The sequence below is a fragment of the Dendrobium catenatum genome, unplaced genomic scaffold (assembly GCF_001605985.2).
Source record: "Dendrobium catenatum unplaced genomic scaffold, ASM160598v2 fragScaff_scaffold_133, whole genome shotgun sequence".
NCBI lineage: Eukaryota > Viridiplantae > Streptophyta > Magnoliopsida > Asparagales > Orchidaceae > Dendrobium > Dendrobium catenatum.
In genome coordinates, this window is record NW_021318595.1 from 8,878,857 (window position 1) to 8,891,289 (window position 12,433).

Below are 12,433 nucleotides of genomic sequence, written 5' to 3' on the forward strand. Positions count from 1 at the left end.
ATCAGTTGTTCCATTCAACAACAAAGCCCTACATGGGGTCCTGGTTGGGTACCCATTGGGTACCCACGCTCTGCGCTAGCGGGCTTTGCTCACCCACACCCATCTATGGTGACTTTTGGTATGTTATACCCACCCACACCCACCCACTTTCCATGCTTCTTGAATAAAATCTTTCGCGGATTAATGGCATTGAGGTTTGTTGCCCTTTTCTTTGACTACAAACTTTTAAGTTACATATCAAAATTTATCGTAGTCGCAGCACGGTTCAGTGTTGCGTACTACGTAGTAAGGATTACTGTAATATAATGCATGCATATAATGAGTAGTAATGTAAATCAATTTGTCCCCTGATGTTGAGTACCCACCCATACCCACCCACAAGGCCATGTACATACCCATACCCACCCATGCCCATTGGGTATGAGTGGGTACGTGGGTGGGTGTGGGTATGGGCACCCAATCCAGAGCTCTGTTCAACAACCATGCAGATTCTGGTTGAGCAGCGTACTAGAAAAAACAGGATGGACGGTCATGATGGTTGCTTGTCGCCATTCTCATGGTTTATCATATGCCTGCGCGCCCGTGATCTAGGGTTAAGGTCCCCTTCGTTGTTCAGAGCAATGGGGAGCGGGGTTCCGGAGGGGGAGGTACCAGTCACAGGGCTTCTCATAATGGCAGCGTCGATGATGCCGGCGTATGTCTATGTTGTGGTGGTTCTCCTCCTCCTTGTTGTGATCCTTTACGGTTTTCTCGAGTTCCATTTCATTGGAGATTTATTTCGTGGATTCCGGGGAGATCGTGTGAATCTTACGTTCGATCCCAGGTCCATGATCTACGAGAATGTCGTCTCCAAGTGTCGGGTTCTCCAGGGGAGGTCAATGTTCATTTTGTTTTGAATATCAAGTTCGCTGGCCCTGAAGGCATTTGTGATTGAATGTTGATTTCTGTAATCTGCTTGATGTGCATGATTGCAGGTACTTGGCAACGCTGTGGCTTTCCAGTCCCCATTTACAGATCGCCTTTCTGACTTTATACGGGAGGCCTCCTGTCTTTACTTACAGAAGGTTAAATTTTGTTGGTATTATTTATCGGTCTCTTTTTTGGGATTGGTTGTTGCTATTTTTTATTTGTTTTGAATTGGAAAGTCTATTTTGATTGAAGCTGAAACTCTCAAAATTATGATGTTTGTTGCTTTTTATTGTTTTTCTTCCGTAAGAAACTATTAAGAAAATCTTGGGTAAACTTTGCGTTCACAATTTTAGGTTCTATCACAAAGAAAAACACAAGTGCCAGGTCAAAAGATGTAAAATGGTGGTTCGAGTGATGCGTAGACTATTCAGTTCTTTCTACAAGTTGCTTAACAAATAAGTTACTAGGTTGTTCTTTCATGTCCATGATTTGAGAGATGTTGTTTATAACATGAGACACTTTCTGTAATACGAAACATGCATTGCAATCGAGAAGTTTTTTTTTATGTCGTATTGAGCACTCCAATTCATCCTTTGCTACAATACCAGCATCCTCATACTCTTCCTAACCAACTAGCTCATGCATAAGTGCTTGATTAAAATCCACTACTGCCAATACATTTTATGTAGGATTCTCCTTTCTTCCAAAAAAAATCAACAACTTTATAGGATATTACACAGAGGCTTTGATGTGTGATCCATCCCATGGGTTGAAAAAAAGCCTCCCAGAATTCACAACACTATAAGCCTAACTGTTTTATGTTATTTAGGATGTGATGTGTTAATGTGTTGCTTTGAACCATGGCATAAACCTAGAGTTACTTGCAATTTTCCAATGTATCACCAATTTTGGCAGGGTAATAAGTTCATTATTTTTTTGAAAGATCCAAGAACTATTAATATTCTTTTGAAGCAACGAATAAAAGTTTTGCATGGACTCTTAAACCAACCAGTTGATATGGTGCATGTTCTCTATTCTAGCATATAAAGAAACATTATCACCATTCCTCCATAGGCGCATGTAAGGTATTTTTTTTAATAAACCCTTTCACTTCAGAATACCACAAAACTTGAAAAATGGGGAGTTTTGTGCACAAACTATAATGATGGCTGCTTTATTGTTGCCCCTATAAAGATCTCACATATATTTTCCATGATTAAAATCCCTCTCAACAAAATCATAACACTAATTTTAGTTTGTTGTACAACCTCATCATCACATTATTGACAACTTTAAGAATAGATAATACAATTGCACAAACTTTGAAAGTAGCTATTGCCTCACTTCAGTAGCTGGAGTCTTTTTTTGACTATTGAATTTTGCTTAAATTTCTTGTTGTGTTGATTACAAAGTGACTATTACAACCTTCATATTCTACTCTAATCATTTTGCACTACAGGCAACTTTTCTCTGTATCTGATGGTGGAACTATTGCTTTGGATTGGCTGCTTGCTTCTGATGGTAAACCCTAAGTTGGAAACTGCATACTATAATGCTATGTTCTGTCAGTGGTTGTGGCATTGGCCTGGTCGGCATCAATTGACCAATATATTGGTTCACGTTGTTTTTTTTGAAATTTTATAGACAAAAAGGGCATTCTTTTTATCTCAATGTATACTATATTTCTATTTGCATTTGAGGTTCATTAGTTGTCATCAACTTGTGAAAACATAAAACTCACCTTATTTGTTCTGATAATTTTAGAGCTTATTTGGGTCTTCTAATTCATCTAGCTGGTGATAATGTATTAGATTCTTGATCAGGGTATGCAGCAAAATTGTGTAAAATATTAGGAAATAGGAAGGCAACACAAGAAAAAAAAATCAACTTACAAAACCTCATGCCATTGTTGCTGAATCCTCAGGGCAGCAGGTTATTGAATATTCTTCAAGGAAAGAAGCTTTTAAGCCAAAACCTTCAAGAAGTCTTCATTGAACCCAAATCGCTAAACATACATAAGGCTCTATATATTAAAATTCCTAAATTATTCTTTTTCTTATTACATAAAATCGCAGCGGTGTTTATCCCACTCAACCTTAGGATGGGGAAATAGTACATTCATTTTTCTTGACTCTACTTGTTAAGATCCTGGAGTTCTCAAAGCTTTTCTAGCAAGTTGGAGAGATTTGACCTTGAAGGACTTGAGCCTGAACATTGAGGTACATGTACATGGCGATCTCTTAGTTATATTTTTTTATAAAAATAAACATCATTTCGTGAAGACCATCTCCGCTTAAAAAAAGTTGGATTGTGTACGAATTAGAGTAGATTTGTGTCTATTTGATTCGGAAATCTCAGCTTGATGGTTTGATCTTGTCGTCTTAGTCCATAGAATGCAACTCAAGGAATGGATTTTTTTGATTTTGGGCATATCTACTCTAATTCCTGCATGGTCCAACATCTACAAGCCTTAAAAGATGTAGCTACTCTAAGGGGTTGTTTGGTTGACAAAAAAAAAGAATGCAGTGTTGATGCAAGCACATTAGTTAGAAAAGCCAAACAAGGAGAACAATGGGCAAAACTATAACTAGACTTGATTCAAATAGTAACAATCATCTATTAGCACAAAAACCGATGGATAAAAACTAGAAGAAAGATCAAAAGAAAAAAAAAAGGAAATAATTAAAGTCGCTATCCTCAGAACAACCGACAAAACGGTTTCCTCACATGCATCGAAATGTAGGTTAAGTAAAGATTGTGCTTAGAGCTAGCAAACCGATGGTCCACCACAGCAAGAAGGAACAAACGTCCAACCAAACTCCTCCAGCAAATGTTTCCAAATCAGCCAACAAGCACCTCCAAAGCTCAAGAAGAAGGATACAAATGGAGTGGAGCTTGCATAGAGAAGAGAGAGGTAAGAAGCCCAGACGAAATAGAGGAGAAGAAGAAGTGGACAAAGCTCTCAAGCTTTTCCAAGAAGAAGAAAACCCTCAGGTTTTTAAAGAGACAATGCTCAATAATTTTCAACAACCTTTCCCCTCAAAAATCATCTTCTATATATATAGGCAAGAGTGGGGAACCAAACAGCCATAAACCTCCAAATAAGCCAATTAGATTTTAGGAAATGAAAGGCCAACAGCCACAACAACAAATCCCAAACGGCATAGCAGAACAAAGAAGGGGTTTCACGGAACCAAGCAGAAAATCGTAGAACCGAGCAGCCATCCGCAAGAACCAAAGGGGCAAAGGCACGAAAAAACCACCCAGCACAGGAAACCAATAGCCAGCCATGGAAACCCAAGGGACAAAGCACGAGAATTCACCCAGCTCAGGGAAGTGAGAAGAAAAAGGGAAGGAGAAGAGACAAGTCCACTCCAAATTAATCCAAAATTTAAGAGCATACCTTTTTAGATTAATGAGCTAGGTAGTTCAATAAATCCCTCAATATATGAGTTGAACTTTAGCTCAACATTAATGAGCTAGTAACTTAGAAAAATAAAGTTCAACTCCAATAAACCACCACCTCTTATCATCATTTTTAGCTCAAACCGAGAACCATAAGCCAACCCGAGAACCAGCAGTAGCCCAAAGGACCCATCAAGCTAGCAAACCAAAGGTCTACCAAAGCCCAAGCACAACCTACCATGATCATTGGATGCTTTCCCATCATTTGATTGCTAAAAAAAATATAAAACTAAATTAAAAACTAATGTTCAATATTCAATAATGAAAATACATAAATTATGATTGCATCAATTTCCCCTGGTGGGAAATTCTCATCTCCAGATGAGAAATCTCCAGATGAGAAAGCTTCAGTAACTTTCTGAAAAAGATCATGATGACGTCGCTTTAACACATGAGCATCCGTCCAAGTGCAAACGGTCAGAGGATGATTCTTCCATTTGGCCAAGAATCTCTTATGCTCGCCATGTCTAGTTTTAGAAATCCTGACATCAATAATGTCTTCAATCTGTTATTCAGATTTTTCCAAAGAAGTGGAGAGTGGCAAAATTTCAATTTCTATAAAATCGTCAGAATTTCCTTCATATAAAAAAATGTCAGAAATATTAAATACAGGAGAAATGCCAACAGAAATAGGTAGATCCAACAGATAGGCATTAGTGCATAATTTTCGAAGCACACGACAAGGTTCAAATTTCTTTCTGCTTAACTTTCTAAAAGTACCAACAGGAAATCGTTGGCGACGAAAGTAAGCCATAACCAACTCACCCTCGTTGAAAATAAATTCTTTTCGATGTTTATCAGCAGTAGATTTGTACTTAGCATTAGCTTTTTGGAGTTTTTCAAGGGCTTGTTGTTGGACAATCTTTATGTGGTCAAAAGTCTCAAAAGCTTCAGCACTAGTTTTGTTAGGTAAAGGCAAGCAGTTTCTATCTAAAATGTGAGTAATAGGTTGTCCATAAATAATTTCAAAAGGAGTTTTACCAGTGGAACGATTAACAGAATTATTGTAAGCAAACTCAGGTTGAGGCAAGACTAAATCCCATTGAGTTGGTTTTTCCCCAACAAGACATCTCAATAAATTTCCTAAGCTTCGATTGATAACTTCAGTTTGCCCATTAGTTTGAGGATGATATGCACTACTAAATTGAAGAGTAGTCTCAAGTTTTGCCCAAAGAGTTCTCCAAAAATGACTCAAAAATCTAGTGTCTCGATCAGAAGTAAAAGTACGAGGAATACCGTGAAGACGAATAATTTCTTTAAAAAAAAGATCAGCAATGTAAGAAGCATCATAAGTTTTATTGCAAGGAATAAAATGTGCCATTTTGCTAAAACCCTCCTTAGTTTTAAAAACAATTTTCCATTCATCACCAGGTCTTATTCTTATTTGATGATACTCACTTCTCAAATCAATTTTAGAAAAGATTTTGGCACCACTTAGCATATCAAGCTTGTCATCCAGTCTAGGAATTGGAAATCGATATTTAATGGTGATTTTGTTTATTGCCCTACTATCCACACACATTCTCCATGTTCCATCTTTTTTTGGTGTTAATAAAGTAGGCACAGCACGGGACTTTAAACTTTTTTTAATCAAACCCTTTTTTAATAAATCAGTCACTTGCTTAAAAAGTTCAGCATGTTTAGAAGGACTCATTCTGTATGAGGAAGGTTAGGCAAAGTGGCTCCAAGAATTATATCAATATGATGTTCAATATTTCGCATAGGAGGCAACCCAATTGGCAACTCATCAGGAGTTATATCAGAAAACTCATCAATTAAAGCTTGTATTTCTTTAGGGATTTGAAAATCAGTATCAAATTCTTTTCCCAAAATCAAATAAGCAACTTCAGAATGTTTCAAGTCATTAGCATTTAAAAGCAATTCAGGAGAAGTAATTTTGGCAATTGTGTTTTTCTTAACAGGCGAATCCGGCACATTTTTTTGTGGATGAAGAGTAAACTCCTTATTATTTTGCATCAAAGTATATGTGTTTTTCTCTCCATTGTGAATAGTTTTGTGGTCATATTGCCAAGGTCGTCCTAACAAAATATGACAAACTTCAAGAGTCACAACATCACAAACAACTTGATCTTTGAAAGAATCCCTAATTGACAAATTGACAGTACATTGCTTAGTGATTGGAACCTCACCCCCTTCCTTGAATAAATAGATTTTATAGGATTTGACAAGTGATGTTGATTTTATTTTAAGCTTATCAACTAGTTTTTGAGATACAAAATTTTCAGAACTCCCACTATCAATCATAGGAGTGCAGATTTTTACTTCGATTGTGCAAGTTGTTTTGAATATGTTTCTTCTTAGCCACCTATCCCCTTTTGTCAATTTTTGTTGTTAAAACTTGTCGAATTACCAAAAACTCTTCACCTTCATCTCCTTCAACATCAACCTTTTCTATTTCAGTGTCATGCTCAGATTCAGTTTCGTTTTCTTCTTCTTCTAAATTTTCATCGTTTTCAATGAGATTATTTCTTGGTGGATTGTTTTTTCTACAAGTGGCAGAGAGATGACTATAAAGCCCGCATTTATAACATGGTCCTATTAATCTAGGTTGATCAGTCGGCTTAGCACCCATAATCCCTTTTCCTTTATCAGCATTTTGATTTTCAAAAGTTTTAACTTTCACACCAGATGTTCCCCCAGAAGTTTGAGATTGAGTTTTAACCCCGCCAGTTGGTCGTCGTTTATATGTTTCTATTACTTTATTGTGACCCCTTTCCCTTTGATGTTGCTTTTCCAATTTTAGTGCCATACGATATGCTTCATCAGTTTTAATGATGTGATGTAAGTTGAGTTGATCTTGGATTGACCACTTTAAGCCATTGATGTATCTTGAAACAGTTTTTTCTTCAATTATTTTAAATCGTTTTTGGATTGAAGTTTGTAAAACATTTCGGTGTATTCTTCAATGGATTGATTTCCTTGTTTCAAGTTATTAAATTCTTAGAATATTGTTCGAGCATGATCAGTTGGCAAGAATTTTCCTTTCATTTTCTCCTCCATTCTTTCCCAATTTTGGACTTTTTCTTTTCCTCTTGTAAGTATATTATTTTGAAAGTTTTTCTACCAGGTTAAGGCATGACCAGAAAGTTTTAAGCTAGCAAAGCGAACTTTCCTATTATCTGCTATTTCTTTTCATTCAAAAAATTGATCCATCTTTTCTACCCATTCAAGATCGGGTTGTAGCTTACCCTCAAAGTTAGGAACATCAATTTTAATTCCATAGTCCTAATTTCTTTGTTGCCTATGTTAATTTCTAGGAACCTCCTCTTCACTTTCAGAAGTTTGAACATTAGGATTAGTATTAGCGTTATTAACATTCAGATTCTCAATTGCTTTAGTCATGATATTGATTTGTTGTTGCAAATGATTCAATTGTTGCATAAGATTTTGCCAATCCCCCGGATTATTAGCCATCTTAGAAATTGGAAAAAACCCACCCAAACAAAAACAAAATGCTAACAAAAATCACACCAACCAAGGATAAGAACTTGCTCTGATACCAAACTTGATGCAAGCACACTAGTTAGAAAAGCCAAACAAGGAGAACAATAGCAAAACTATAATCAAACTCGATTCAAATAGTAGCAATCATCTATTAGCACAAAAACTCACGGATAAAAACTAGAAGAAAGATCAAAAGAAAAAAAAAGGAAATAATAAAAGTCGCTATCCTCAGAACAACCGATAGAACGATTTCCTCACATGCATCGAAATGTAGGTTAAGTATGTGCTTAGGGATAGCAAACCGATGGTTCACCACAGCAAGAAGTTCCAAACGTCCGACCAAACTCCTCCAGCAAATGCTTCCAAATCAGCCAACAAAAACCTCCAAAGCTCAAGAAGAAGGATACAAATGGAGTGGAACTTGCGTAGAGAAGAGAGGTAAGAATCCCAGAAGAAATAGAGGAGAAGAAGAAGTGAACGAAGCTCTCAAGCTTTTCTAAGAAGAAGAAAATCCTCAGGTTTTTAAAGAGACAATGCTCAATAATTTTCAACAACCTTTCCCCTCAAAAATCATCTTCTATATATAGGCAAGAGTGGGGAACCAAACAGCCATAAACCTCCAAATAAGCCAATTAGATTTTAGGAAATAAAAGGCCAATAGCCACAGCAACAAATCCCAAACGGCACAGCAGAACAAAGAAGGGGTTTCACGGAACCAAGTAGAAAACCGCAGAACCGAGCAGCCATCTGCAAGAACCAAAGGGGCAAAGGCACGGGAAAACCACCCAGCATAGGAACAGCCAGCCACGGAAACCCAAGGGACAAAGCACGTGAAATCACCTAGCTCAGGGAAGTGAGAAGAAAAAGGGGAGGAGAAGAGACAAGTCCACTCCAAATTAATCCAAAATTTAAGAGCATACCTTTTTAGATTAATGAGCTAGGTAGTTCAATAAATCCCTCAATAAATGAACTAAACTTCAGCTCAACATTAATGAGCTAGCAACTTAGAAAATAAAGCTCAACCCCAATAAACCACCACCTCCTATAATCATTTTCAGCTCAATCCGAGAACCATAAGCCAACCCGAGAACTAGCAGCATCCCAAAGGACCCATCAAGCTAGCAAACCAAATGTTTACCAAAGCCCAAGCACAACCTACCATGATCATTGGATGCTTTCCCATCATTGGATAGCTAAAAAAATATATAAAACTAAATTAAAAACTAATGTTCAATATTTGATAATGAAAATACAGAAATTATGATTGCATCAAGTGTAAAAGAAATATAGGGGCTATTTGGTTTATGGCTTGTTGGTGGCCGGTATTGGTGGAGGGCGGCGACGGTGGTGGATGACAGTGGGCCGTGGTGGTTTCCACCAGCAGTGGGTGGCGGCGACTGCTGGTGGTGCCCAGCGGGTGGCGGTGGTAGTGGGTATCTGTCAGGCGAACTTGCTTGTGGTGTAAATAGTTCTCGCTCAAAATTGGGCGAGTTTGGTTTACTTCAAAAATGAATTTAAATGGTTTACACTACATTACTTTGCTCCACTTTCCAACTAAACACCAAAAATTTCAAAACCCCTGCATTTGGAATGTTTTACACTGGTGTAAAATATTCCAAATACAGGGGTTTTGAGAATATTTTTATTTGATTTGAAGTAGAATAAATGCAGTGTAAAATTTTGATATATTTGGAATGCACTCTCCATGTGTAATTTTGATATATTTGGTATTCTTCTAATTTCAGTGATTTTCAAATTAATCATAAATTCATTGCTAAATAAGATGAATTCCGAATATATCAAATTTACACTTAGAGAGTGCATTCCAAATAAAACAAAATTTTATACTGCATTTTTTTTACTTCAAGCCAAACACCAATATTGTGAAAACCCTAGCATTTGAATATTGATTGGTTGTTTTCTTTTGTATTCTTTGATTCATGCATTTCATATAGTAATATCCAGTTTCTATTGTATTTTTTTCTTTAAATTTCTTCAACAATTTCTATACTTTTAATTGTAAGGCTTTCTTTTGTTTAAAATAAAGTTTAAGATTGATGAATGTATACTATGGTTATAAATTCTGAATACTCTCTAAAATTATGCAGAAAGTTGGCAAGCATATTCTAATACATCAAACTTGTGCAGTTGCAGGTGGTTCTTTGGACAATGGTAGGATCATCTCTAAAGAGGATATTACCCCAATTGTTATTGTGGTGCCTGGCCTAACCAGCGATTCGTCTTCTGCTGTAAGTAGCTTATTTTATTGCAAACCAGGCATAATTATGCAAACTGCTATTATTGTGATGAAGGATGTCTTTGGTCTAGCATTTAAATAAAAGATTTTTGGCCTTCTACTTGAATTTAGCAACAATAAAAGAATCATAAAAACTACTCATGCGATTAAAATTTCATGCAATATAAAAAGGTTCTTTTAGAAATTTAACAGAATTCAATCTCGCTTTTAACTAATAATGAAAAACAACTAGGAAGTAGTCACTGAAATGCAAGCTTCATGTGTGTGCATGGAGGTATCTGTTAAAACTAGAGATTTATGAGGGGAAAACTTGAAATTATTCATTACAATCTTCCCTATTTATAGATCTATACGAGGAAATAATAAATTGCAAATTTAATACATAAATAATACATAAAAATCTTTCCTAAATTTGTTCCCTTATTATGGCGTGATCCATGAGAGTATCCCACGGATTGATCTTTGTGTCCGTTGGATCCTTTGTACTGGGAACGATTGGATTTCAACACTCCCCCTCAAGCTGGGAAATATGGATCCGTCATTCCCAGCTTGTCAATCATACGGAGAAAGACTGAACTGTCCAATCCTTTAGTAAGAAAATCTGCAAGTTGATCCTTTGATGATACATGGTCAACACTTACTAGACCACTGTCTAGTTTTTCTTTAATAAAATGTCTGTCCACTTCTATGTGCTTGGTCCTGTCATGCTGGACTGGATTGTGGGCTATGTTGATTGCTTACTTGTTGTCACAATGTAGCTTCATGGGCTCATCCCACTTAACCTTCAGATCTTCTAGGATTATTTTGATCCACAGTAGCTCACATATTCCCAAGGCCATAGCTCGATATTCTACTTCTGCACTAGATCTTGCCATCACATTCTGTTTCTTGCTTCTCCATGTAACTAGGTTACCTCCAAGAAATGTGCAATACCCAGAGGTAGATCTTCTATCAACCGGTGATTCTGCGTAGTCAGCATCCGTGTATACTTCTAGGGTCATCCCATGATCTCTCTTAAAGAGAATTCATTTTCCTGGTCTTCCTTTAAGGTAGTGCAATATCCTGTCTACCGCTTGCATGTGAATCTGCTTTGGATTCTGCATAAACTAACTGACCATGCTTACAGCAAATGCTATGTCTGGTCTAGTGTGGGAGAGGTAGATCAATTTCCCTACTATTCTCTGGTAGGCCCCTTTATCTACATATGTATCTTCTTTAGCTTCTCCCAATTTAAGATTAGGTTCTACTGGTGTTGGTGCTGGCTTACAGGCGAGTTTACCTGTTTCTCTTAGATCTTTGATGTATTTCTGTTGTGAAATGAAGATTCCTTTGCTGGAGTGAGCTACTTCAATTGCGAGAAAATATTTTAGTCTCCCAAGTTCTTTGATGTCAAATTCCTTAGTAAGATTTTTCCTTAAAATGGCTTTCTCCTCTTCATTACTTCCAGTCAAAATAATATCATCAACATACACTAATAATATTGTGACTCCCCCTGAGTCTGAGTGTTTGAAGAATAATGTATAATCCCTTTAACTCTGTCGATACTCATTTAAGTGCATGAATTTAGAGAATCTTCCGAACCAGGCCCTTGGTGATTGTTTGAGCCCATATAGAGCCTTTTTCAGTTTGCACACCTTGTTACCTTTGAATTTTTCTTTAAAGCCTGGTGGTATTTCCATAAATATCTCTTCTTTTAAGTCCCCATGTAGGAATGCATTTTTCACATCCATTTGTTCCAGGTGCCAATTATACTTGGCTGCTAGTGAGAGTAGTATTCGGACCGTATTCATCTTGGCCACGGGCGCAAACGTTTCTTGGTAGTCAATGCCATACATTTGAGTAAACCCTTTTGCCACTAGTCTTGCCTTATATCTCTCCAGTGTGCCATCAGCTTTGTATTTTACTGAGAACACCCATTTGCAGCCGACTGATTTTTTTCCTATCGGTAGATTGACGATCTCCCATGTTTTGTTCTTCTCCAGAGCCTGCATTTCATCTTTCATGGTATTTATCCAATTTTTATCAGATAAGGCCTCAGAAACATTGTTAGGAATATGTATATCTTCTAATGTAACAAGGAAATTTTTGTGTGCTGATGAGAAGTTGTTGAAGGATATAGAGTTGTTTATAGGGTATAAGGGAGGTGGTGAACTTACCTTATTTCCAGGAGATGATTCAGATTCTTGGATCCGCTTTGGAGAACAGCTTGAGCTTGCACGTCTGGAGTAAACCTTTCTAAATCTAATGATAGCGTTGTCATTTGTTTCCCTTTCTTGGGTTTCAGGTGGATTTTTCTGAGGTGGTGGAGGAAGGTCAAGAGGTGCAAGTTCATTTTCC

The 12,433-nt window shown here is 37.0% G+C and overlaps 1 protein-coding gene across 1 annotated transcript in view; it reads left to right on the top strand.

The window, feature by feature from the left end:
* Positions 1-392: 392 nt before the first annotated feature.
* The window catches only part of LOC110112550 (embryogenesis-associated protein EMB8-like), a 57,107-nt gene continuing 45,066 nt past the window's right edge, over positions 393-12,433 (top strand). The window contains exons 1-4 of the mRNA XM_020844807.2: positions 393-874; positions 975-1,064; positions 2,369-2,430; positions 9,988-10,088. Of these exons, the coding sequence (XP_020700466.2) occupies positions 408-874; positions 975-1,064; positions 2,369-2,430; positions 9,988-10,088 (720 nt within the window). The 5' untranslated portion in view covers positions 393-407. The remainder of the gene's footprint in view (positions 875-974; positions 1,065-2,368; positions 2,431-9,987; positions 10,089-12,433) is intronic.